Source organism: Amblyraja radiata, chromosome 4 (genome assembly GCF_010909765.2).
Source record: "Amblyraja radiata isolate CabotCenter1 chromosome 4, sAmbRad1.1.pri, whole genome shotgun sequence".
NCBI lineage: Eukaryota > Metazoa > Chordata > Chondrichthyes > Rajiformes > Rajidae > Amblyraja > Amblyraja radiata.
The window spans coordinates 103,730,026-103,756,226 of record NC_045959.1 but is presented as its reverse complement, the minus strand read 5'-3'; the positions used below and the strand labels follow the sequence as shown (position 1 = coordinate 103,756,226).

Below are 26,201 nucleotides of genomic sequence, written 5' to 3'. Positions count from 1 at the left end.
TTTTGCCAACAGGAACTTTGGCAAGAAAAATAATGAGATTTGCTAAAAATGTTGAAAAGATCTCCACGGTGTCTTGAAAACAGAATGCTGTTGCATTAAACGACCTGCCTTGTCCCGATAGAAGCAGCTCTTTAAGCTCCACGTTGCTGTATCTTTGTGGCACTGATTGAGCTTTAGCGCAGAACAGGCCCTTCGGCCCACCAAGTCCACACCGACCAGTGATCCCCGCACGTTAACACTACCCTACACACTCTAGGGACAAATCACACATTACCCCAGGCCAATTGACCTACAAGCCTGTGCGTCTTTGGAGTGTGGGAGGAAACCGAAGATCTGGGAGAAAACACACGCAGTCACGGGGAGAACGTACAAACCCCGTACAGACAGCGCCTGTAGTCGGGATCGAACCCGGGTCTCCGGCGCTGCGAGGCATCAACTCTACCGCTGCGCCACCGTGCCATAGTTTTAGTTTTAGCTTAGTTAGAGATATAGCATGGAAACAGGCCCTTCGGCCCACTGAGTCCATACCTGTTCACACTAGTTCCATGCTATCCCACTTACTCATACATTCCCTACATACTAGGAGCAATATTACAGAGGGCCAATCACCCTAGCAAGCCGCACGTCTTTGGGATGTGGGCGGAAACCGGAGCACCCGGAGGAAACCCACGCGGCCACAGGGGGAAAGTGCAAAGATCAGGATTGAACCCGGGTCTCTGGCGCTGTGAGGCAGCCGCACTACCAGCTGTTGCTGGCCGTCACTGGAAAAAAAAGCAGATTTGGAAGAAAATCTTTCACTAGCTGCCGCAAACAACTGCACAATAGTCTGGGGAAGACACAATTTTGTTCAGTTTATCTATGTTTAGTTTAGTTTATTGTCACGTGTACCGAGGTACAGTGAAAAGCTGTTGAGCGCTGGAGTAGCTCAGCGGATCGATCAGCACCACGGGCGAACATGGACAAGCAACGCTTTGGGTCGAGGCCCTTCTCCAGTCTGAAGAAGGGTCCCGACCCGAAAGGTCGCCCATCCATGTTCTCCAGAGATGCTGCCTGACCTGCTGAGCCACTCCGGCACTCTGTGTCTTCTTTTGTAAACTGGCATCTGCAGTTCCTTGCTTCTGCACATTAGGTTGCCCTGCACAGGTGGGGAAAAGCAGGGGAAAGGCAAATGGTTCATTGGTGTTTTTACTGTCACCTGCGCAAAATGCACATTGAAATTCTTTTCTGACATGCATTCCAGTATGGTATTCCCATACCTAAGCATATCCTCGATTAGCAAGTGTACAGAAACAGTCTACTGAGCCCGCAAGTAAGAGGCCCCATGTTTTGGCGTCATTTTCCAAGTCCAGCCCGTGTTCTAGTTCTTATGAGTGGTGCCCGATCCAGGGCAAGCCCCAGGCTGCTACAGGGCTTCCAGCCATCGCCTTCCTTGGACACGATGTTCCCCCCTCCTCTCCCACCCAACTTTGTGCGGTAGCACACCCACTTTTTGTGAGGGTCGCCATTTCCCCTACCACCCCTTCTGGTCTGCATCAATCAAATCCTAGGCCACTCAATATTAAGGGCGGCACGGTGGCGCAGCGGTAGAGTTGCTGCCTTACAGCGCCAGAGACCCAGGTTCAACCCTGACTACGGGTGCTGTCCGTACGGAGTTTATAGGTTCTCCCTGTGACCTGCGTGGGTTTTCTCCGGGTGCTCCGGTTTCCTCCCACACTCCAAAGACGTACAGGTTTGTGAGCTAATTGGGTTGGTAAAGATTGTAAATCGTCCCTAGCGTGTAGGATAGTGCTAGTTTATGGGGATCGCTGTTCGGCCCGGACTAGATGGGCCGAAAGTCCTGTTTCCACGCTGTATCTCTAAACTTCACAAGGAGAGGTGACGTGGGGGTGGGGGGTTTGAAAGCCAGAAGAGAAAAGGGGCAGGACAAAGCCTGTCCGGTAATAGATGAACACAGGCTTGCACAGACAAACATTGGCATCTACTCCCTGCCACGTTTGTCCTGCCTCTCCTCTCTTCCAGCTTTCTCTCCTCTCCCCCACCAACCATCAGTCTGATGAAGGGTCCCCACCTGAAACGTCACCTGTCCATGTTCTCCAGAGATGCTGCCTGACCCGCTGCGTTACTCCAGCACTTGGTGTCCTTCTTTGTAACCCAGCATTGTTTCTCCACTTCTAGACTTGGTCTGAGGCTGTACACAAAGAGTTGCCACATTACTGGCACCATCTTGTAGTCCATAGTGTACAGATCAAGGTTAAAGGGAATAACGTTTAGTCCAAGATAAAATCTTGATTAAAGATAGTCCGAGGGTCTCCAGTGAGGTAGATGATAGGTCATGACCGCTCTCTAGTTGGTGGTAGGATGGTTCCGTTGCCTGATAACAGCTGGGGAAAAAACTGTGCCTGAATCTGGAGGTATCCGTTTTCAAACATCTATACCTCTTGCCTGATGGGAGACGGGAGAAGAGGCAGTGACTGGAGTGAGACTCGTCCTTGATTATGCTGCTGGCCTTGCCGGGGCAGCGTGAGATGCAGATCGAGTCAATGCAAGGGAGATAGACACAAAAAGCTGGAGTAACTCAGCGGGCCAGGCAGCATCTCTGGAGAGAAGGAATGGACGACGTTTCGGGTCGAGACCTTTCGTCACACCCGAAACGTCACCCATTCCTTCTCTCCAGCGATGCTGCCTGTCCCGCTGAGTTACTCCAGTTGTTTTTTTGGTCTATCTTCGGTTTAAACCAGCATCTGCAGTTCCTTCTTACACAATGGAAGGGAAGTTGGTTTGTGTGATGGGCTGGGCAGCGTCCACAATTTCTCACGGTCTTGGATGGAGATGTTCCCAAACTATGGTGTGTTGCATCCTGCCGAAATGCTTTCTACTGCGCATCTGTAGAAGTTGGTGAGAGTTGCCCGGGACATGCCGAACTTCCTAAGCCTTCGGAGGAAGTAGAGTCGTTTATGTGCTGTCTTGGCCATTGCTTCGATATGGATAGTCCAGGCCAAATTGCTGGTGTTATTCACTCCAAGGAACTTGAAGCTTCCAACCATCCCCACTTGAATGTGTACAACTTCGCTTCCTGAAGTCGATCACAATTTTCTTAGTCTTGGAACAGTTGTAAAGCAAAGTAAAGTATCCTTTATTGTCATTCAGACTTTTCAGTCTGAACGCAATTTTGTGCCTTGCAGTCGTAACGCAGAATAAAATAACAAAACTCACAATAAACACAGATTTCACATCCACCACAGCGAGTCTACCAGGCACCTCCTCACCGCGATGGAGGGCAAAAGTCTTAAAGTCCTTGTCTCTTCCCTCCTTGTTCACCCTCTGCGTAGAGGCGATCCAGGCTTCCGATGTTGTGACCCCTGCCGGGTGATGGAATGTCCCGCGACCGAATCCGAGCTCCGCGAATGGGCCGGTTCAAACTCCGCGGCCCGGGGCGGACGAAGCTGCTGCCCTCTAGTCCAGCGGACGAAGCCTTTGTTGCGGGAGCTCCGGGGAACCGGTCACCAACCTGGGACCGGTTGTTGGCTTGGCACCAGGTTAAGAGGTTCTCAATCTCCTTTCAGTACTCCGTCTCATCACTATTTAAAATCCGGCCCATAATGGTGGTGTCGCTTGTAAATGGAGTTGTATTTGTATTTGTAATTGGATTTGTAAAGAATGGATCGACTGGGCTTATATTCACTGGAATTTAGAAGGATGAGAGGGTATCTTATAGAAACATATACAATTCTTAAGGGATTGGACAGGCTAGATGCAGGAAAAATGTTCCCCATGTTGGGGGTGTCCAGAACCAGGGGTCACAGTTTAATAATAAGGCAAGACAAAAATGATGGAGAAACTCAGCGGGTGAGGCAGCATCTATGGAGCGAAGGAATAGGTGACGTTTCGGGTCGAGACCCTTCCTCAGACTACAAGGGGTAGGGGTACGCCATTTAGGACTGAGATGAAGAAAAACTTTTTCACCTAGAGAGTTGTGAATCTGTAGAATTCTCTGCTTCAGAAGGCAGTGGAGGCCAATTCACTGGATGTATTCAAGAGAGAGTTAGATGTAGCTCTTATGGCTAACGGAATCAAGGATATAGGTAGAATGTAGTATCGGGGTACTGATTTTAGATGATTAACCCATGATCATATTGACTGGCGGTGCTGGCAATTCGAGTCTACTCCTGCACTTATCTTCCATGTTTCTATGTATTTGGCTGCACGGTCGTGGGTGGACAAGTAGCAGAGAAGGGGGCCAGGAACACAACCTTGCGGGGCACCAGTGTTGAGGATTGCCGTAGAGGATGATTTGTCCCCTATCCTCACTGACTGTGGTCTGTTGGTCAGGAAGCTGAGGATCCAGTTGCAGAGATGAGTGCTGACTCCAAGTTCCACGAGTTTGGTGAGGAGCACGGATGGGATAATGGTACAGAAAGCCGAGCTGTAGTCTATGAATAGAAGTCTGACGTAGGTGTCTCCCTTATCCAGGTCTTCCAGGGACGAGTGTAGGGCTTGGGGAATAGCATCAGCCGTGGACCTGTTGTGGCGGTAGGTGAACTGCAGAGGGTCGAGGTTCCTGGTAGACTGGATTTAATACGTTCCATAACAAGCTTCTCAAAACACTTCATGAGGGTAGATGTCAAGGCCACTGGGCTTTTAATTTTTGCTTAGTACGGTTGTCAGGGTGAAGGCAGTAGAATGGGGTTGAGAGGGAGAGATAGACCAGCCATGATTGAATGGCAGAGTAGGACTTGATGGGCTGAATGGCCTTAGTTTGCTCCTAGACCTTATGAACATGGGCTAACGAGCTAATAGGTCTATGTTTTCAATGGCCATAAGACATAGGGGGAAAAATTAGGCCATGCGGCCCACCGAGTCTGCTCCACCATTAGATCATGGGGGGTCTATTTTTCTCTCTGAAACCCCATTCTCCCGTATACTCCCCGTAATCTTTGAAGCTCTTACTAATAGAGGCCCTACATGAGGTACTACTTGTAGTGATAGATTTTCTGTACAATACGAATCCTACATTATATCTCATGGTAACATCAGAAAACATTCAAGTCAAGAGTCAGGAGTGTTTTAGACAATAGACAATAGGTGCAGGAGTAGGCCATTCGGCCCTTCGAACCAGCACCGCCATTCAATATGATCATGGCTGATCATCCACAATCAGTACCCCGTTCCTGCCTTCTCCCCATATCCCCTGACTCCGCTATCTTATTGTTTTATTGCCTTATGTCCTGAAATGGATCAATTAAATTCTTTCTTGCAGCAACACAACAGATATGTAAACAAGAGACAAGAAATCACCAATTTATAGTTACAATTTCTGATAAATATGATCATAAATTCCTCTCAGATATTCATCCCTCTATGACATGTAGACACTGCAGATGCTGGTTTACAAAAACAAAACACAAAGTGCTGGAGTAACTCAGCATCTCTGGATGCTGCATGGCCCGCTGAGTTTCACCAGCACAGGGCCAATTTCTTCCCAGCTGTTATCAGGCAACTTAATTATCCTACCATAACACGAGAGCAGTGCTGAACTACAATCTACCTCATGGGGGACCCTTGGACTATCTTTGATCAGACTTTAGTGGCTTTACCTTGCACTAACTCCCTTGTCATGCATCTGCGAATGGCTCGATTGTAATCATGTTTAGTTTAGTTCAGTTTAGTTTAGAGATACAGCGCGGAAACAGGCCCTTCGGCCCACCGAGTCCACACCGACCAGCGATCCCCGAACACAAACACTATTCTACACACACCTGGGCCAATTTATATTGACACCAAGCCAATTAACCTACAAACCTGCACGTCTTTGGAGTGTGGGAAGAAACCGAAGATCTCTGAGAAAACCCACACGGTCACGGGGAGAACGTACAAACATCGTAAAGATAGCACAGGTAGCCAGGATCGAACCCGGGTCTCTGGCGCTGCTGAGCCACCGCATTGTCTTTACGCTGGCCGGATAGCACGCAGCGAAGGCTTTTCACTGTACCTCGGTACACGTGGCAATAAGCTAAAGTGAACACTTTGTGTTTTTTTATCCCCACCATGAACCAGAGCACAAGGAACAAGACAGATCGCCAAACTCCTCCAAGTAGGAAAAACACCTCCACAAATCAAACACAGCATAAGCCGCCCGGCTGCCAACGTATCATAACCGAAAGGAATGCATCAACGCCACCAAATGCCTCACCATCACATGTGACCAGTGACCAAACAGGTAGTGTTGCCATTCCATCAAAATGCCCAACTCGTAGAAACCAACCCAAAGATTTTTTTTATTTTTTTTTATTTTTTTTGTGAATATAAACTGTAAAATTAACCAAACGATTGTCTGAAAACGGGACGAATTTAAACGTTGTCATTGCAAAGTACGACCGCATCAGTCTTCTTACCGGCTTGTGAACTGAGGAAGATCATATGCTTCCCAGAGATTCAAGCACAAGTCTCTCCTTTACTATAACGAACGAGAGCTCTGCTTGTTTTTTTAATAAAATGATTCCTGTGTTACTGACATTATGTAAAAAAAAAAAAAATATGCCAACTGAGGACTCTTTATGGCAGATGGTAATGTAATCAGTTGCATGCACAAGATATTTCTTGATTGATTCCAGCCATATGCTAAAATGTACTAGTTTCAAAAAAGCTTTGCTTTGCCAGAAAAAAGGGATTTTAAAATCATCCACACCATTGTATATATAATTTAGTTCAGATGCATATACATATTAGCTACAGTACTGGCCAAATTGATTTTTTTATTACACTAATAAAATTTGAAAAAAAAAAATGTAGACTTTGTTATTTTTTTAAAATTCCATAAATATGAAGGAATCTACTCAGCGACTGTCTGCGACGCAGAGCGCTTAAACCATGAATACGGTTGCTTTGTGCAGATTTTTTTCTCATCCGATTTCATCTGTGAGAGGCTCTCCCCAGAGGATGTGGAAGAGAGAACCAATTATATCCACGGGCTGAGTTTTCAAAAAAAAAATGAAAAAAAAATGAAGGCATCTGTTTCATGCTAGTAACCTCCACATGCTAGAAAATATAACTTTGAAGGCATCTGTGTTCATGCACAATGGTCACAGATCTTGGGCACCATTGTAATTGCCCAGCTGCAAACATGATTTTCTGATTTCATCTGTGGAGCATCTGAGCATGAAGGCAATGTAGAAAATCAAGTTTTAAAAAAAATAAATAAATAAAAGCCTCCAGGCAACTCTACAACAATTAAACGCAAAAAAAAAAAAAAAATCATATATTTTGTTTGTTTCATATTGCTTTGCACTTACGAATCTCACCAAACCTGCCCCCCCCCCCTTTCAGAATCTTTGCTACCGAGTGTTTCGACTGTACCTGTGTGGTTCATTGCTGTGGTTGGGATTGGGGATTTTTTTTATTTGATTACAGCGTTGCTGAGGCAATTAGTGAACTCTACCGCAAACCGAGGTGCCGGCACGTGAGCAAGTGCACCAGCACTCAATGGGAGATGGACACACAAAAAAAAAAAAAAAAAAAAGCTGGAGTAACTCGGCCGTGTCAGACAGCATCGCTGGAGGAAAAAAAAGGGTTAGGTGACGTTTGGGGTGGAAACCCTTCTTCGGACTGAGAGTCAGGGGAGAGTGAAACAAGAGACACAGACGGTGATGTGGAGAGATAAAGATCGTAAGAGATAGGAGCAGAATTAGGCCCTTCGGCCCATCAAGTCTACTCCGCCATTCAATCATGGCTGATCTATCCCTCCCTCCTAACTCCATTCTCCCGCCTTCTCCTCATAACCCCTGACACCCTGACGTATAGGACAAATTAATGAAAGATATGGGGAAAAAAAGTGATGATGATAAAGGAAATAGGTCGTTGTTAGCTGTGGCCTAGGTGACCGAATAGAATTTCGTTATTTTACAGGATGCTTCTGACATTTCTTTACCTAGAATAACGTTTTGCCTTGTTGCATTGTCACCATTTTGCCACCCACCTCTGATCATTTTTTCAGCATAAAAACTACACACATGCCACTTCCAAATCAAATAATTTGCTTGGTGTTCCTAATTAGAAATATACGTCTTTCGATGCGTCGGGACGTAAGGATACTAAATTAGACTATTTAAAAAAATTAAATGCCACTTCCAAATCAAATAAATTGTTTTGTGTTCCTAGTTAAAAATACGTGTTTCGATATGTTGGGATGTAAACTTAGAAACATAGAAAATAGGTGCAGGAGTAGGCCATTCGGCCCTTCGAACCAATTCGGCCCTTCGAATTCAATATGATCATGGCTGATCATACAAATCAGTGCCCCGTTCTGGCTTCCCCCCCCCCCCCCCCCATATCCCTTGATTGCCCTAAGACCCCTAAAGTTGCTAAATTAGACTATTTAAAAAAAATTTAAACTGGGAAATTGTGTGATATTACAAAATATACATGCTATTTAAAAGGTGCAAATTAAAACTTTATTTTCTTTTATTTACAGAATACCTGTGTAATACCTGTATTAGATTTTGGAGTCAGATGTATTTTTGTCTTTGTGCTGTTTGCACTAGGTCGTGAAATTCAATAAAATTGTTTACAGACACACGAGGTGAATGTTACAAGGCACATGTGCCCCGCGCGCTTCCAACAAATCAAGGGTGGAATCCATTTCAAAAAGCATGAACATGTAAACGCTACTTTAAAACACAAACAAGCTACACAGATAATCCCCGTGCTCACACGCAGCTTTGATTTTCAAAGTTAAACGCAACATTTCTGACAAATTGCAGCGTTATATTCCATCGAGCCACAATTTAAAAAAAAAATATTTCCACCAATTTCAGGGCCTCACCAATAATTGCTAAGAAAATGTGAAATTACTACTGAGGTTGGGCAGGAATTTTTTTGTCCTTTTTTATTTTGTAAACTCCAGCTATTTAGACCAATAAAAGAAAGCGCTTTATTTATTGGGGGCTAACGTTGCAATCTCCAAAATGGAACAGATGTGGCAGTTTAGCAGACTGACTACCTCTTCAAAACTATGCACAAATTGAAAACAGAAAATGGATTGCTCTTTCTTTTATCACATTCATTTTCAATCGACACGTTTTCTCCTTGAAATAATTTGTGCACCGTTTCATCTCAGCGGCACCTGCTGATCAAACAGAAGCTGGACAATTTGGTGAGAATAACACTGTCTTGGTTATTCTTAAAAGTCATCCACATGCCCACAATTGGTAGCCGGGTCTTTCAGATAGACCGAGATTAGGCTGGGGTTTAAATTTAGTTTTACTGGATGATAAAATGTATGGATTAATTAAAGTAGCTTTAAATTGTTACAAGGCCATTTATTTGCATCCGAGGTAACGTGATACCCTTGTTTAAATAAAAGCCCCCCTAGGAAGGTCTGACAAACATCAATTGGGTTGTGTAAGGATATAAAGGTCAACTACAATGATATTTGTGTACAGTAACCAGTCACATCCTAAAATATCTGGCCACACACTGAGCCAGCCACGAACGCAAAATGCCAATATGCTCACGAGTAAATCATAGGTTCTATTGTGTCAACCTATTAACTCTTCGCAATTGTTCCCCCGAAACCAAAAATACTTGCAGCGTGCAAAAATAAAAAATCTTCAATTCAGATTCTTTCTTGTTGTGCCGCTGAATCTGTACATGTGTTGCCTGCTATTTGTGCAACACAGCCTACATTTCAACAAGCCCACAACAGTCTCTTCAGCCACACGAGAGGGAGAGAGAGAGAGGGAGAGAGAGAGAAAGTGAGAGAAAGAGAGAGGGAGAGAGAGAGAAAGTGAGAGAAAAGAGAGAAGAGAGAAAGAGAGCAGAACTATAGCGAGAGAAAAGATACTCGAGAATCTCGAGAACTAGGAACCCTATCCTCCAGAGCGGACTAGCAATCGCGCTCTCTCTGCCCGAGCTCTCCCTCTCTCTCCCTCCCTGCTCTCCCTCTCTCCTCCCTCGATCTCCCCTCTCTCTCTCCCTCTCTCTCTCCCTCTCTCTCTCCCTCTCGCTCTCTCCCTCTCTCTGCTCTCCTCCTCCCTCTCTCCTCTCCTCTCTCTCCTCTCTCTCTCTCTCTCCCCTTCTCTCTCTCTTTCCTCTCTCTCTCTATCTCTCTCTCTCTCTCTCTCTTTCTCTCTTTCCTCTCTCTCCCTCACTCCCTCTCTCCCTCTCTCCCCCCTCTCTCCCCCTCTCCCTCTCTCTCTCCCTTTTTCTCTTTTTTCTCTCTTTCTCTCTCTTTCGCTCTTTCTCTCTTCCTTCTTTCTCTCTCTTTCTCTCTTATTCTTCTCTCTTCTCTCTCTTTTCTCTCTTTCGCTCTCTCTCTTCTCTCTCTCTTCTCTCTCTTCCTTGCTCTCAACCCTGTATCTGTCTCCCATCAAAAAAAAAAGACAAAGGCTTTCTGCCTCTTCATTTCAAGAGCTTTATTGGGGTTTTTTCTGTGAGAGGCCAGACTATTTTCAGACAATTTACACATAATGAAACAGCAAATCAAGTCATTATCCTGACCATATTCTTTAGTATTCTAATGGTTATAAAGCCACATCAATAAATAATGCTTTGTTCTTCATTAGCATCTCCCAGTACTTACTACAGAAAGCAGTCCGGAGATGGAATGCTGAAGCCAATTAAAGATAACCACTCTGGTAATCTCACCTTTAGAAGTCCTGCAGAAATGGTTTAGGTGATGTCAGATACTGTCAAGACCAGGAATGATACCTAACCTTGTCAAAAGGCAGCTTTTCTTCGCTGTTAATCTTTAAATGTAAATTCAGTGCCCGCAAGAGGAGCAGCAGATAACAGGTTACATCTTCACTCCCAGCCTTATCGACTTATGCATCTCCTCCAAACACTGAAAGCACCTATTCATGGAGATTACCTTCTGGCAGAGTGCACACCAGCACAACGGGGTTTGTATTCATTAAACACACTTCCTCGGCTTATCTGAAATAAAAGGCTGGTCGCGATGGCACATTGTGTGTGAGGGGAAGGCAATGTGCATTAGAGTGATTACAATATCAGCACGGCCCAGATGGATCCAGGAAAATAAACAGAGGGTGTGTGAGAAGTTAATTGGCAGCTCAAAGGGAAAACACGGACGGAGGATTAGAGAAAATGGACTCGCGGCCAACTGCAGCCTGGCAGGGCACCTGTCACCTGCCGCAAAGCTGCTCGGATTGTCAGAGCGCAAGCGCTGCCGTGATGCCAGTGGAACGAGTGGAATTGGAATACAGGGGGGGGGACGGGAGAGGCATTGCCATTGCTATGAAGGTACGCAGCCCCCCCCCCCGGCAAGGCCAGCAGCGTAATCTAGGACGAGCTGCACCCCGGCCACTCCCCTCTCTCACCGGGCAAGAGGTACAGAAGTGTGAAAACGCACACCTCCAAGATTCAGGGGACAAGTTTCTTGCCCAGCTGTTATCAGGCAACTGAGGCAATCCCACCGACAACTAGTAGAGAGCGGTCCTGTGAAGGGTCTCACTCCGAAACGTCACCTATTCCTTCTCTCCAGAGATGCTGCCTGTCCCGCTGACTTACTCCAGCATTTTGTGTCTATTTACCTCATTGGAGAACTCTGGACTATCTTACATAGAAAATAGGTGCAGGAGGAGGCCGTTCAGCCCTTCGAGCCAGCACCGCCATTCATTGTGATCATGGCTGATCGTCCCCACTCAATAACCCTGCCTTCTCCCCATATCCCTTGATTCCACTAGCCCCTAGAGCTCTATCTAACTCAGCAGATCTTTGATCGGACTTTACTGGCCTTATCTTGCACTAAAAGTTATTCACGTTATTCTCTTTGGCATACATCTGTACACTGTGAATGGATCGATTGTGATCATGTATAGTCTTTCCGCTGACTGGTTAGCACGCAACAAAAGCTTTTCACTGTACCTCAGTACACATGGCAATAATAAACTAAACTAAACATGGCAGATAAAATAGGCTCTGCTGCAAAATCCTCAACTAATCCTATAGCATGGAAACCTTGTATGGACATGGCAAACTTAAATAATATTTAAGCTGAAGAAGTGACTTAAGGAGGAAAATTGAGAGCCAACGGCCATAGGTTTAAGGTGAGGGGGAAAGATTGAATAGGAACCTCCCTGAGGGGTGACATTTTGACAGAAAGTGTGGTGGGTGTATGGAACGAGCTACCAGAGGAGGTAGTTGAGGCAGGTACCATCGCAACGTTTTAGAAACATTTAGGACAGGTTTAGAGGGATGTGGGCCAAACGCAGGCAAGTAGGACTAGTGTAGCTGGGATATGTTGGCTGGTGTGGGCAAGTTGGGCTGAAGGGCCTGTTTCCACGCTGTATCACTCAATGAGAATGATTTCCCAGCAGACCAATTAGTTCCTTGAATTTTGTGATCACGGTCCATTTTTTAAAATAATGTCTCTATGTACGGCCAAGAAGAATCATTAGAAAATAGAATGAACATTAGCAGAGATAGTGTCATTGTTAGTAGGACGTGTAGGAAGGAATTGCAGATGCTGGTTTTAAGATGCAAAAAGCAGGAGTGACTCATATTTGATTCATGATAATAAGGCGTCTGAAGAAGGGTCTCGACCTGAAACACCACCTATTCCTTTTCATAAGTTCATAAGTGATCGGATCGGAGAGAATTAGGCCATTCGGCCCATCGAGTCTACTCCGCCATTCAATCATGGCGGATCTATCTCTCACTCTTAACCCCATTCTCCTGCCTTCTCCCCATGACCCTTTACACCTGCACCTATCACGAATATATCTATCTCTGACTTAAAAAATCAATTGAGGGCCTCCTCAGCCTGCTTTTCTCTGGAGATGCTGCCTGACCAGTTGAGTTGCTCCAGCTTTTTGTGTCTAATCTTACTGCAATTATTATATAGCCAGAGTGTTTTTTTAATTCCTTAAAAGCACAAACGTTCATTTTCTAGAAGAGTTAAAGCAATTGCTGACAGTGGCTGGTTATACAATGTTTCATTTCTTTGACCCTATGTATAATAGCTGGGCATTGACAGGGGAAAGTCCTCTATACTCACAGCTGGCTACTGAAGCTAGGCAGTGGCCTTGTTCTGTTTGAACACCATATAAATATAACCCCATTGAACTGATCTCATATCTAACCAATCTTTTGTTGGTAAGATGTATATAAAAGAAATGTGTAGGAAGGAACTGCAGAGGCTGGTTTAAACCGAAGATAGGCACAAAATGTTGGAGTAACTCAGCAGGTCAGACAGAATCTCTGGAGGAAAGGAACAGGTGATGTTTCAGGTCGAGACCTTTCTTCAGACTCGAGTCAGACCCAGTCTGAAGAAGGATCTCGACCTAAAACGTCACCTATTCCTTTTTTTCTAGAGATGCTGCCTGACCTGCTGAGTTACCCCAGCTTTTTGTGTCTTATAGAGTGATACAGCGTGAAAACAGGCCCTTCGGCACAACTTGCCCACACCGGCCAACATGTCCCGGCTACACTAGTCCCATCTGCTCGCATTCGGTCCATATCCCTCTAAACCTGTCCGATCCATGTACCTGTTGGGATAGTCCCTGCCTCAACTACCTCATCTGGCAGCTTGTTCCACACACCCACCACCCTTTGTGTGAAAAGGTGACTGCTTAGATTCCTATTAAATCTTTTCCCCCTCACCTTAAACCTATGTCCTCTGGTCCTCGATTGACCTATTCTGTGCAAGAGACTCTGTGCATCTACCCCGATCTATTCCTCTCATGATTTTATACACCTCTACAAGATCACTCCTCATCCTCCTGCGCTACAAGGAATAGAGTCCCAGCCTACTCAACCTCTCCCTCTATATTTGTATATAAAAGTAAAGTTAGGGGCAGCGATACTAAACTAATTGTTGAAGTGTACTTCAGTCCTTAGTACTGCTCCAACCGTATCCCCATTTCAATGAGGCATAAAAATAAATTTGCCATAACTTAGAACCATTGCTACCATCAGAGTTGAAACAAAATTTTTTTTTTTAACATTTAACATTACACATTTAAGGTGATGGGGAAAAGATTTGATATGAATCTGTTGGGTAATTTTTTCACGCAAAGGATGGTGGGTGTATGGAACAAGCTGCCAGAGGAGGCAGTTGAGGCTGGGACTATCCCAACGTTTAAGAAGCAGTTAGACAGGTACATGGATAGGACAGGTTTGGAGAGATATGGACCAAACACAAGCAGGTGGGACTTGTGTAGATGTGACATGTTGGCGAGTATGGGCAAGTTGGGCCGAATGGCCTGTTTCCATGCTGTATCACTCTATGACTCTATTCCTCTGCTTATACAAAACTTCTTTGAATTACACAAAGTAATGCACAATGGATATGCTCTGCAGATTAAAGGATTGTTGAACAGACATGGTTTTTTTTTTTAAGTGATACAAGGCAAATAGTATTTCCACAAATGTAACTCTGAGTCAAATGTTATTTTGCTTGGTCCTTTCCTGCAGAAGTCATACTTCCAGCGTGAGCTCCTCACTAGGGGTTGCTGTTCCTTCTCCTTCAACATCCACATTCTATTACTGTATCCATGCACAGCCCCATAACATGTGTAGGAAGGAACTGCAGATGCTGGTTTAAAACCAAAGATAGACACAAAAAGCTGGGGTAACTCAGCAGGACAGGCAGAATCCCTGAAGGAGGGTCTCGACCCGAAACGTCACCCGTTCCTTCTCTCCAGAGATGCTGCCTGTCCCGCTGAGTTACTCCGGCTTTTTCTGTCGTCTGTCAGCCTCATAACTTGCAGTATTTGGAAACATCGAAATTCTGATCAGTGTCGACCAACACGTTAGGCGATGCGAACATTCGAAACTGCGTCAATTGATGTAAAACAGAGTAATGCAAGAAAAATAAATGCTCTCCGCTCCCAACAAATAATGAAAAAACATTTAAATACAATTCCCCACCCAACAATTTCTGCGGCACTACATGTAGGTTTGTGTCATAAAGTCCTATTTATTTCATACATTTTCTACAAGCTGCAAGGGTAAAGCCAAACTTTGCTACGATATATTTCACTTCAAAAAAAAAAGTAGTAAATAACATGTATCTCCGTTCTCCCTTCTCCCCTGGCTCTCCGTCTGAAGAAGGAAAGAGTTACCTGAAGTTTGAGAAGTCAATATTCAGCTCAGTCTGAAGAAAGGTCTCCACGCATAACGTCACCTATTCCTTTTCTCCAGAGATGCTGCCTGTCCCGCTGAGTTACTCCAACATTTTGTGTCTACCTTCGGTGTAAACCTGCATATGCAGTTCCTTCCTACACATAGTGAATGACCACTGCAGGTATTTTAAAATTTGTGTCCCATTTGAACAATTAAGTTATAATGAAATTATTTGACATATGCATATCTGGAGAAAGAACCTTTGGAATAATAGCAACAATAAAGGAGGCCTCTAAAAACGACACACATTCTTTAAAAATAATACGAAAGCAAACCATTTAAAAAAAAAAAAATGTGTTCTGCAATATTTTCTTGTCTCTGTAACCAGCAATGAGCCACTGATCCGAAGCAACAGAAACAAACTTAACTGAAATGTTTTTGGATACGACAGGTGGGAAGGTTTGATGGCCTGAAAAATGGATTTCAATATAAAATGTATTCCAGTAATATAATGATCCCAAAATAAAAAGCTCTTTCATACAAAATGTATTTTTGAATTTGAACTAATTGAGCCAATTAGTGGAAAACATTAATTAGGCAAAAAATAAACATTGAAAATGGAAAACAAATGCAGATTTTCAAATCCACCACCATTAGATAATAGACATAGAAAATAAGTGCAGGAGTAGACCATTCGGCCCTTCGAGCCATTCAATATGATCATGGCCGATCATCCAAAATCAGTACCCCGTTCCTGCTTTCTCCCCATATCCCTTGATTCTGTTAGCCCTCAGAGCTCTATCTAACTCTCTCTTGAATACATCATTATGTTATACTCTATACAAAACTGTATACAAAAATGAATTTCACTGTCCCTCGGCACATGTGGCCAAATAAAGTGCCACGATTTTTAATACAATTCCCATTATGCAGCGTGGTATATCTAATGACCATTAAGAATAATATTCTCATTATTTTATTCACAGGCTGCCAAAACATAAACGCCAGGTTCTAATCCATTTCCATCCTGTGGCGATGATGATGAGAACTAGCCTCACCAAACCTGCATGTTCTAAGTCACCTTTTATTTAAGTGATAAGAGGATCTTGATCGCTGCACATGACAAGTTCCCACACGACAAAGACCCCGGGCTTATAATTGAAATCCAAAGCCCCAAAACAATATATTAACCTCCCATTTAACAACTAAAAGATCTCCATTAATGAACTGCACGGGGAGGGGGAGGGGGCGGGGGGAATCATCAAAGTGGATCAAAAGATGAGACTGACAATTGTGGCAACGTATGTTTTTCACATGCAAAACTCCAGATGCCAACTTTCTTTCAGTTTGAGCTGCTCGCCACTAATGCGTTCACCCCGGATCGCAATGAATTGGCCTTTGCATTGAAAGCTCTGCATTTTAGAAAGCATCTCTGGTGGAAAGGGGAAAACAGGATTTGACAGGAAAAGGTGGTAAGACCCAAGTGCCCTGCAACTCACTCTCCAGGCGAGGCACTTTTCCCAATGCCCCCACTATTCTCTCACCACTAGATTGCATAATTACCAGCGTCAAAACAAAGCGTCCCTGCTAACAGGATTAGGCGCTGGGAATCGATCAAACAAAAGATCCAGCGCCGACAAAGTTAAATATTAGTTGATAATCAAATCCTGTCAAGATCAAACAAGTCAATTGCGATTCCTCACACGTCGTGCCAGCATTTTGCAAGTGAAATTTCTATTTTTTTTTGTTGCAAAACCCAGATACTGACCAGACATTAATTTTGACAGTAGGACCATGGTTGACTTAAGACCCACCGATTGCACTAAAGATCTAATTAACCCAACTGGTCACAATTCCCCCCGTTCACCTACATCAGAATTAGTTCTAGTGTTGCACACAATGGCAATAATGGCAGTTTTCTCTGGGTTATTTTTTTTTTTTAAACGTCTTTCTTCAAACAACGGGGCGATTTCACCACAAAAAAAATAAAATAAAAGCATGACTTTAAGTCGGAATTGAAAGATTTGATTAAAAAACAAACAAATGACCTAGGAAAATGCAAGAGCACGGAATACCAAGAGAAACAAGAGCCACGCTTGTTATTTCACTGAGTTTTAGCTTTCAGCTTGGAACGACCCGGGAGCTGAAACCCACGCCGACGGTACTTTTAAGAGAGTCGAACAAACAAAAAAAAACATGCTTAATAACTCATCATACATACTCACGTCGATAAGATGCAGAGATTCCAACCATTCGTCTGTCTATTAGAGTACAGGACTTCCAAGGACTCGGCCCACAAAATAAACAAGCGGAAGAGATCCACACACAAGTCTGTTCCCGCAGCTGAGCAGATCCAACTGAAAACCAAGCGCTGGAAACTTTAAATCTCTCCAGCTAGAAGAAGAACTGTTGCCAACTTCAGAGACGAGAGGGCAGAATCTCTTTGCTTTTGTTTTAACACATATATATATATATATACGTGTGTATGTGTGTGTGTGTGTGTTATATACACATATATGTATGTGTGTGTATATATATATATGAACGTGTTGCTTCCTTTGGATGCTAGCAACTCGACGGTAGCCACGATGTCAGATCAATAGACCAGCTCCAGGCACCCGCCCTGCGTGGATGTGGAGACACACACATAGACACGAGATATTCTTGTTAGCAGCCAGCAATAGCAACGACAAGTCCTGTACGACAAGCAGCTCGTCTCTGGAGCCGGTTCCTCGCTCCCCAGGTGCTGGGTGGGTGGGGTTTAGCCGGGGAGGGGGTCGGGGAAGGAGGGAGGGAGGGAGAGAGGGGGTGCAAGGGAGTTGCAAAGAGGTAGAACAGACACACACACACAGAGATAGAGAGCGCGGCGAAGCGAGTCAGGAGGTCAAAGCCATGTTAAACAATAGACTGGCGAAGTGTCATCTGCTCTCTCTCTCCTCCTTCTTTCTTCCTTTCTTTCTTCTTACTTCCTCTTTCTTCTCCCTTCCCTTTGGGATTGATTCCAGCTTGATGCTCTGTCTGAAGGCGGCGGCAACGGAGCTCAGAGGCGGGGGCCGATGCTGCTGCTGCTGCTGCTGCCGCCGCTGCCTCCCCTCTTATTCCTGTGGTTGTTGTTGTTGTGCATCTTCCCCTTGCAGCATTCAGGCTGGGCTGGAGCACTTTCCTCCTCCTCTGCCATCTGTTCCAGCGAGAGAGAGAGAGTGTGAGTCTGTGTGTGTGTGAGAGAGAGAGAGAGAGAGAGAGAGAGAGAGACTGGTTCCCTTCCCCGTGCCTTATCGCGATCTGCTATGAACATGGGGCTTCCACAAACCAGCTACTCCAATTCTGCACCATAATCTCCTTGCTGTTGGCTTATATCCAGTCTTTTAGGATTTTTTTTAATGCTTCAACTAGCTTAAACGGTACGAAACATGGCTGCATCCACGCTACATTTTCCACTCTGATTTTTTTTGGGGGGGGGTTAGGTTAATTTTACATGCAAAATATAAAACGTACAGGATTTAAAGCTTTAAACATGTGTGTCTTTTAAATGCATGCATTTTAATTTTTTTATTATTTTTGATTTTTTTTGCACAGTTACCTCAGCTATGCGGGGCCGGGCAGGAATTTCACTGAGGAATTTAACAGAGGAGAATTCAATGTGGTTTAATGGTTGAGCTGGAAGAGCGGTGGGGTGCTGGGCTGGGCTGGGAGAGAGAGAGAGAGAGTGTGTGTGTCTAATGCCAGGTGTTTCAGTCTCCCCCATCTCCCCTTCCATAAGTGATAGGAGCAGAAGTAGGCCATTCGGCCCATCGAGTCTACTCCGCCATTCAATCAAGGCTGATCTACAGTATGTTTAGTTTGCAATGACCTCCTTGCCTTGGTTTGCCATAGGTAATGAATGTCAAACCCTACAAGGAGTTTATCTTCATGCTTATGAAAGTTTCCCCTAATTTCATAGAATCCTTCCGAATCTTATCGATACAATCATAGCCTGCTCCACCTCTCCCTCTAGATCAGGCCCTGGCAACATCCTTGTAAATCTTCTCCTTTTTAGTTTAGTTTAGTTTAGAGATACAGCGCGGAAACAGGCCCTTCGGCCCACCGAGTCCGCGCCGACCAGCGATCCCCGCACATCAACGCTTCCCTGTGCACACACACTATGGACAATCTTACATTTATACCCAAGCCAATTAGCCTACAAACCTGCATGTCTTTGGTGTGTGGGAGGAAACCGAAGATCTCGGAGAAAACCCACGCGGTCATGGGAGAATGCACAAACTCCGTACAGACAGCGCCCGTAGTCAGGTTCGAACTCGGGTCTCTGGTGCTGTGAGGCAGCAACTCTACCGCTGCGCCACCGTGCCACCCTGTCTACTGAATACCAGCGGATATTAATAAGATATAGATATAAGAATATCTGTAGATATTCATCACCCATAATGAATTTTCTAAAATAACGCTAAAAGATATCAGATCTTATTTTAAAATGTAATAATCTGGATTTTAAACAAATAATGACTCTTAACAGTGATAAAGAAAACATTTAAAGCAATCCCAGCCTTGTATTCACTTAAGATCTTGAAATAGTCTGAAGAAGGGTTCTGACCCGAAACGTCAACCATTCCTTTCCTCAGCCTGACCCGCTGAGTTACTCCAGTATCTTTTCTATGTTTCTATAGATAGAGCTCTAGGAGCTAGTGGAATCAAGGGATATGGGGAGAAGGCAGGCACGGGTTATTGATTGGGGACGATCAGCCATGATCACAATGAATGGCGGTGCTGGCTTGAAGGGCCGAATGGCCTCTTCCTGCACCTATTTTCTATGTTTCTCTATCTTGTGTCTATCTCCGGTATAAACCAGCATCTGCAGTTCCCTACACATTCGGCCTATGGAGCCTTGTTAAAGAGACACAGGTTATATTATGTTTTATTCAAAAAAAGTACATCATGTTTTATTTGCTATGACATTATTGATTTCAAACTAAATATCGCGGTGAACATAATTGGCAGCTATTCTGTTTGCACTGTTGTCTCAAAGATTCCAGAGACAACCCTTCATTGGGGGAGGGGAAGAGATGTAGGATTACTTGTAGTCGATGGTCACATTGCCTGTGGACATTGCTGCAGGAATTCCTCAAGGTGGTGCCTTAGTGCAGCCTTCTTAAGCTGCTTATTCACTCACAATAGACAATAGACAATAGCTGCAGGGGTAGGCCATTCGGCCCTTCGAGCCAGCACCGCCATTCAATGTGATCATGGCTGATCATCCACAATCAGTACCCCGTTCCTGCCTTCTCCCCATATCCCCCGACTCTGCTATTTTTAAGAGCCCTATCTAGCTCTCTCTTGAAAGCATCCAGAGAACCTGCCTCCACCGCCCTCTGAGGCAGAGAATTCCACAGACTCACCACTCTCTGCGAGAAAAAGTGTTTCCTTGTCTCCGTTCTAAATGGCTTACTCCTTATTCTTAAACTGTGGCCCCTGGTTCTGGACTCCCCCAACATCGGGAACACGTTTCCTACCTCTAGCGTGTCCAAATCCTTAACTATCTTATATGTTTCAATGAGATACCCTCTCATCCTTCTAAACTCCAGAGTGTACAAGCCCACCTTCCCTCACAAGGCCGGGATGGGTGTCATTGTTCAGTTGTTCTCGTCACGGGTTTATCCCGAGCAGCTCCGTATCAGAGGACTCTCTGATTTACGGGGTGTTCCCAACCGGGGACGCACTCATGGACGGACGTCCAAGTGCCGCTGCAAGTCCGTCAACTCAGTGAAAGACGCTCTTTGACCCACCCGCAACGTGCTGGTCTCTCAGCAGAGCGAGATGCTCCAGGCTGCAGGAGAACCCGCCGAGGGATCTAACCTACAATCCGGCACGTCTTTGGGATGTGGGAGGAAACCCGAGCACCCGGGGAAAACCCACGCGGTCACAGGGAGAACGCGCAAACTCTGTACAGACAGCACCCGTAGTCAGGATCGAACCCAAGTCTATGGCGCTGTAAGGCAGCAAATCTAGCGTTGTGTCACCATGCCCACCCTAAATATTATTTTCTCAATCATGTATCCACACCATGTGGGTGACTCAATTGCAGTAAGATGTAGCCTTTCAGCTGACTGGTTAGCGCGCAACAAAAACCTTTTCACTGTATCACGATACACGTGACAATAAGACTAAACTAAGCTTATGCTTGTTTTGGGGGCTAGTCCTCTTCAGTTTTCTCTTCAGCATATAAAAGGCATGCTCAAGTAGGTTCAGATCGGATGATTGACTTGGCCACTCAATAATTGACCATTTTTTAGCTTTGAAAAACTCCTTTGTTGCTTTAGCAGAATATTTGGGATCATTGTCTTGCTGTAGAATGAACCGCCGGCCAATGAGTTTTGAGGCATTTGTTTGAACTTGAGCAGATAGGATGTGTCTATACACTTCAGAATTCATTATGCTACTACCATCAGCAGTTGTATCATCAATAAAGATAAATGAGCCAGTGTCTTCAGCAGCCATACATGCCCAGGCCATAACACCCCCACCACCACTTCATTGATGGCATGCTTTGGATCTTGGGCAGTTTCTTCTCTCCTCCATCCTTTGCTCTTGCCATCACTCTGATATAAGTTAATCTTCATCTCATCTGTCCACAAGACCTTTTCCCAGAACTGTGGTTGCTCTTTTAATTACTTCTTGGCAAATTGTACATGGCCATCCTATTTTTGCAGCTAACCAGTGGTTTGCATCTTGCAGTGTATTTCTGTTCATGAAGTCTTCTGTGGACAGTGGTCATTGACAAATCCACACCTGACTCCTGAAGAGTGTTTCTGATCTGTCACACAGGTGTTTGGGGATTTTTCTTTATTATTATAGAGAGAATTCTTCTGTTGTCAGCTGTGGAGGTCTTCCTTGGCCTGCCAGTCCCTTTGCAATTAGTAAGCTTTTTCTTCTTAATGATGTTCCAAACAGTTGATTTTGGTAAGCCTAAGGTTTTGCTGATTTCTTTAACAGTTTTATTCTTGTTTCTCAGTCTCATAATGGCTTCTTTTGACTTTCATTGGTACAACTTTGGTCCTCATGTTGATAAACAGCGATAAAAGTTTCCAAAGGTGATGGAAAGACTGGAGGAAAGACTAGATGCTGAGAGCTCTCTTATACCTGCATTAAGGAGGCATTTAAACACACCTGAGCAATTACAAACACCTGTGAAGCCATGTGTCCCAAACATTATGGTGCCCTGAAACTATGGGGGACTATGTACAAACACAGCTGTAATTTCTACATGGTGAAACCAAATGTATAAAAAATACCATTCAATAAAATCTGACAATGTGCACTTTAACCACATGTGATTTAAAAAAAATTAAAAATCTCAAATTGCGGAGTACAGAGGCAAATAAATAAATGACGGGTCCTTGTCCCAAACATTATGGAGGGCACTGCAGATGGAGTGAAAAGGGTCAGAGGGATTTTTTAGTTTAATTTAGAGATACAGCGCAGAAACAGGCCCTTCGGCCCACCAAATCCGCACCGACCCGCACATTAACACTATCCTACACACACTAGGGATAATTTACACATACACCAAGCCAATTAACCTACAAACCTGTACGCCTTTCAAGTCTACCGAAGATCTCAGAGAAAACGCACGCAGGTCACGGGGAGAACTTAAAAACTCCATACAGACAGCACCCGTCGTCGGGATCGAACCCGGGTCTCTGGTGCTGCTCCGTTGTCGGGATCGAACCCGGGTCTCTGGTGCTGCTAGCACTGTAAGGCAGCAGCTCTACCGCTGGGGACAAATGGGGCTAGCTTAGATGGGACATCTTGGTCAACATGAACAAGGTGGGCCGAAGGGCCTGTTTCCCTGCTGTGTGACTCAATGTCTAATGACCATTGCTGAATCCTTTGCCATTCAGAGCTCTGGTGTTATTATTGAACAAAATCCAAACTGAGTCAGCGGCATTAATAATGCAGTGAGAAGAGCAGGTCAGAGGCTAAGTATTCCGTGACGACTGACTCACCACTGAGTCCACAAAATAAAAAACCCTTACTGCTACCTTCAACAAGCAGAAGACGAGAATCAATTGACTACACTGCGCTTGGCTGATTGAATGCAGCATCAACAACACCCACAAAGGTTATGAACATTCGGAAGAAAAACAAGCCAATTTAAGGGCGGCACTGAAACAGGCCCTTCGGCCCACCGAGTCCGCACCGACCAGCGATCCCCGTAGGCTAGCACTATCCTGCACATACTAGGCACAATGTACAATCTTTACCGGAGCCAATGAACCGACAAACCTGCAGGTCTTTGGAGTGTGGGAAGAAACCGGAGCACCTGGAGAAAACCCGCGCAGGTCGCGGGGAGAACGTACAGACAAGCACCCGTAGTCGGGACCGAACCGGGGTCTCTGGCACTGCGAGGCAGCAGCTCTACCGCTGTGCCATGGTTGGTTGGGAAATGCTGGCCCTGGAGGTTGACAAGTGGGAAGGTGCCAGTGGGCATATGGAACAGTGTAGGAAGGAACCGGTCTCGACCCGAAAGATAATTTCGTAGGTTAATTGACTTTGGAATATTTGATATATTTACAAAGTTCTTCAAGTGAAGAATAGAACCCAAAATGGAATGGATTATATTTGGAATAATAGGAGAAGATACCAATTTAAATAAAGACCAAAATGTTTTTTTTAATTATGGGTTAATAATTGGAAAGAAATTGATACTTAAATTTTGGAAAAATACAACCATACCAACTGTTAAAATGTGGATTAGGAATATGATGGACATAGCACGCCTTGAAGAAATGAGACTCCGACTAATAATAAATATGACCAATTCTTAAGGAGTTGGTCTCCTTTCATCGACTTTTTGGAATCATGTGATGCAGCGGTACCATAAGGATTGCTGATTTCAGTTCATGACGTGGATAGATCTACATCTCCGAATATAGATTTGAAAAATTCTCTTTTAAGGGGCCTTCTCTTCTATTTCTACTTTCCACCTTTTCTTTTTTCTTTTCTTTTTTTCTTTTTCTTTTTTATATCCACGCTTCACATTTTTCTACTCTCTACCATCTATTTTTCCACTCTTTCCCCTTTCTATTGTTTTCTTTTTCTTGTCTTGCTTACTTCCTTCTCATAACATAAAACTAGAGGTTGTACATGGAATGGATTACGGTATGACATAGTTGGCACCTAAAATTAGGTGCCACTGTATTGTTTTGTATTGTATTAACTTCTAATAAAATAAACAAAAAAAACAAAAAAAACAAAACAAAAAAAATTGTAAATTGTCGCTGGTGTGAGTAAGATGGTGTTAGTGTGCGGGGGTTGCTGGTTGGCGCAGACTCGGTGGTCCAAAAGGGCATGTTTCCACGCAGATCTATAAAGCCTTGTGTCCATTAGTTCAGCTTATTATCGTCAAGTGTACCGAGGTACAGTGAAAATCTTTTTTGTTGCGTGCTATCCAGTCAGTGAAAATATTTTACATGGTTACAACCAAGCCGTCCATAGTGTACAGATACAAGATAAAGCATCCATGTTGGTAGAAAAGTCATTAGTGTAGGGAACTCTCTTGAAGAATACGTTTGAGTTGCTGGAGTAACTCTGCGGGATAGGCAGCATCTCTGGAGAAGAGGAACAGGTGACGTTTCGGGTTGAGACCGTTCTTCAGACTGGAAAAGGGTCTCGACCCAAAACGTTACCCATGTCGCCTGCCCTGCTGAGTTACTCCAGCATTCTGTGTCTATCTTCGACACATGCGACGGTCCTATTAGAAACATAGACATAGAAAATAGGTGCAGGAGGAGGCCATTCGGCCCTTCAAGCCAGCACCGCCATTCATTGTGATCATGGCTGATCGTCCCCTATCAATAACCCGTGCCTGCCTTCTCCCTCTCCCCATATCCCTTGACTCCACCAGCCCCTAGAGCTCTATCTAACTCTCTCTTAAATCCATTCAGTGACTTGGCCTCCACTGCCCTCTGTGGCAGGGAATTCCATAAATTCACAATATTAAGGCAAGGCAATAGCTGGCACAGAACCTGTGTGGTGCCGGCCAAATAGTTAAGCATATTACCATCATCCACAAGCCTTGCATCCCAGGGGAGAGGCAGAGCAATCTGTCCCAGCTGCCAATTCCGAACTTTGGCATCAGTTAGTGAACGGATTGAAATTCACCAGATGCATCCCTAAGACATTCCTGAGTGGCAACGTGTAGGTGGGAATGCCGGTAGTGAGGAGAGGTGTCACAATTTTAAGGACAGAGTTTGGGTTGAGGTGAGATTAATTCGTTTTAGTTTGCTTCAGTGTTTAGAGATACAGCGCGGAAACAGGCTCTTCGGCCCACTGAGTCTGCGCCGACCAGCGATCCCCGCACACTCACATTATCTTACACACACACACACACACACTAGGGACAATTTTACATTTATACCAAAAGCCAATTCACTTACAAACCTGTGCGTCTTTGGAGTGTGGGAGGAAACCGAAGTTCTCGGAGAAACCCCACGCAGATCACGGGGAGAACGTACAAACTCAGTACAGACAGCACCCGTAGTCGGGATCGAACCCGGGTCTCTGGCGCTGTAAGGCAGTAGCTCTACCGCTGCGCCACCTTGCCGCCCTCATTGGGCTTTGGAGGGATGCTCAGGTGCATAACAAAGGGTGAGACTATCCATTCTTCTCTGTAGAGAGAGTGGCACAGTGGCCCAGCGGTAGAGTTGCTGCCTCACAGTACCAGAGACCCGCGTTCAATCCTGACTAAGGGTGCCATCTGTACGGAGTTTGTACATCTCTCCTGTGACCGCATGGGTTTTCTCTGCGTGCTCCACTTTCCTCCCACACTCCAAAGACATACAGATTAGTTGGTTAATTGGCTTTGGTAAAAATTATAAATTGTCCCTGGTGTGTGTAGGATAGTCCTAGTGTTTGCTGGTCAGCGCGGGCTCGGTGGGCCGAAGGGCCTATTTTCGCGCTGTATCTCTAAGGTCCAAAAGAGCTGGAAGCGTAGGAGGCTGAGGGTGATCTTACAGAGGTGTATGAAATCACGAGCAGCATAGGGGTTTTCCCAGGGTTGACGAATCAAGGGCCTAATTTAAGGTGAGAGGGAAGAGATTTAATTGGAATCTGAGGGGCAATGTTTT

The 26,201-nt window shown here is 44.8% G+C and overlaps 1 protein-coding gene across 2 annotated transcripts in view; it reads right to left on the bottom strand.

Moving 5' to 3' along the window:
• The window catches only part of runx1t1 (RUNX1 partner transcriptional co-repressor 1), a 156,248-nt gene extending 130,782 nt beyond the window's left edge, over positions 1–25,466 (bottom strand). The window contains exons 1-2 of one of the 2 annotated variants that reach the window (XM_033020139.1): positions 25,460–25,466; positions 17,307–17,412 (exon numbers count right to left, since the gene is read on the bottom strand). In XM_033020139.1, the coding sequence (XP_032876030.1) occupies positions 17,307–17,334 (28 nt within the window). In that variant the 5' untranslated portion in view covers positions 17,335–17,412; positions 25,460–25,466. Of the gene's footprint in view, positions 1–17,306; positions 17,606–25,459 lie in introns of those variants that run through there. The other variant, XM_033020138.1, reaches the window with a different exon arrangement.
• Between the last annotated feature and the right edge of the window lie 735 nt (positions 25,467–26,201).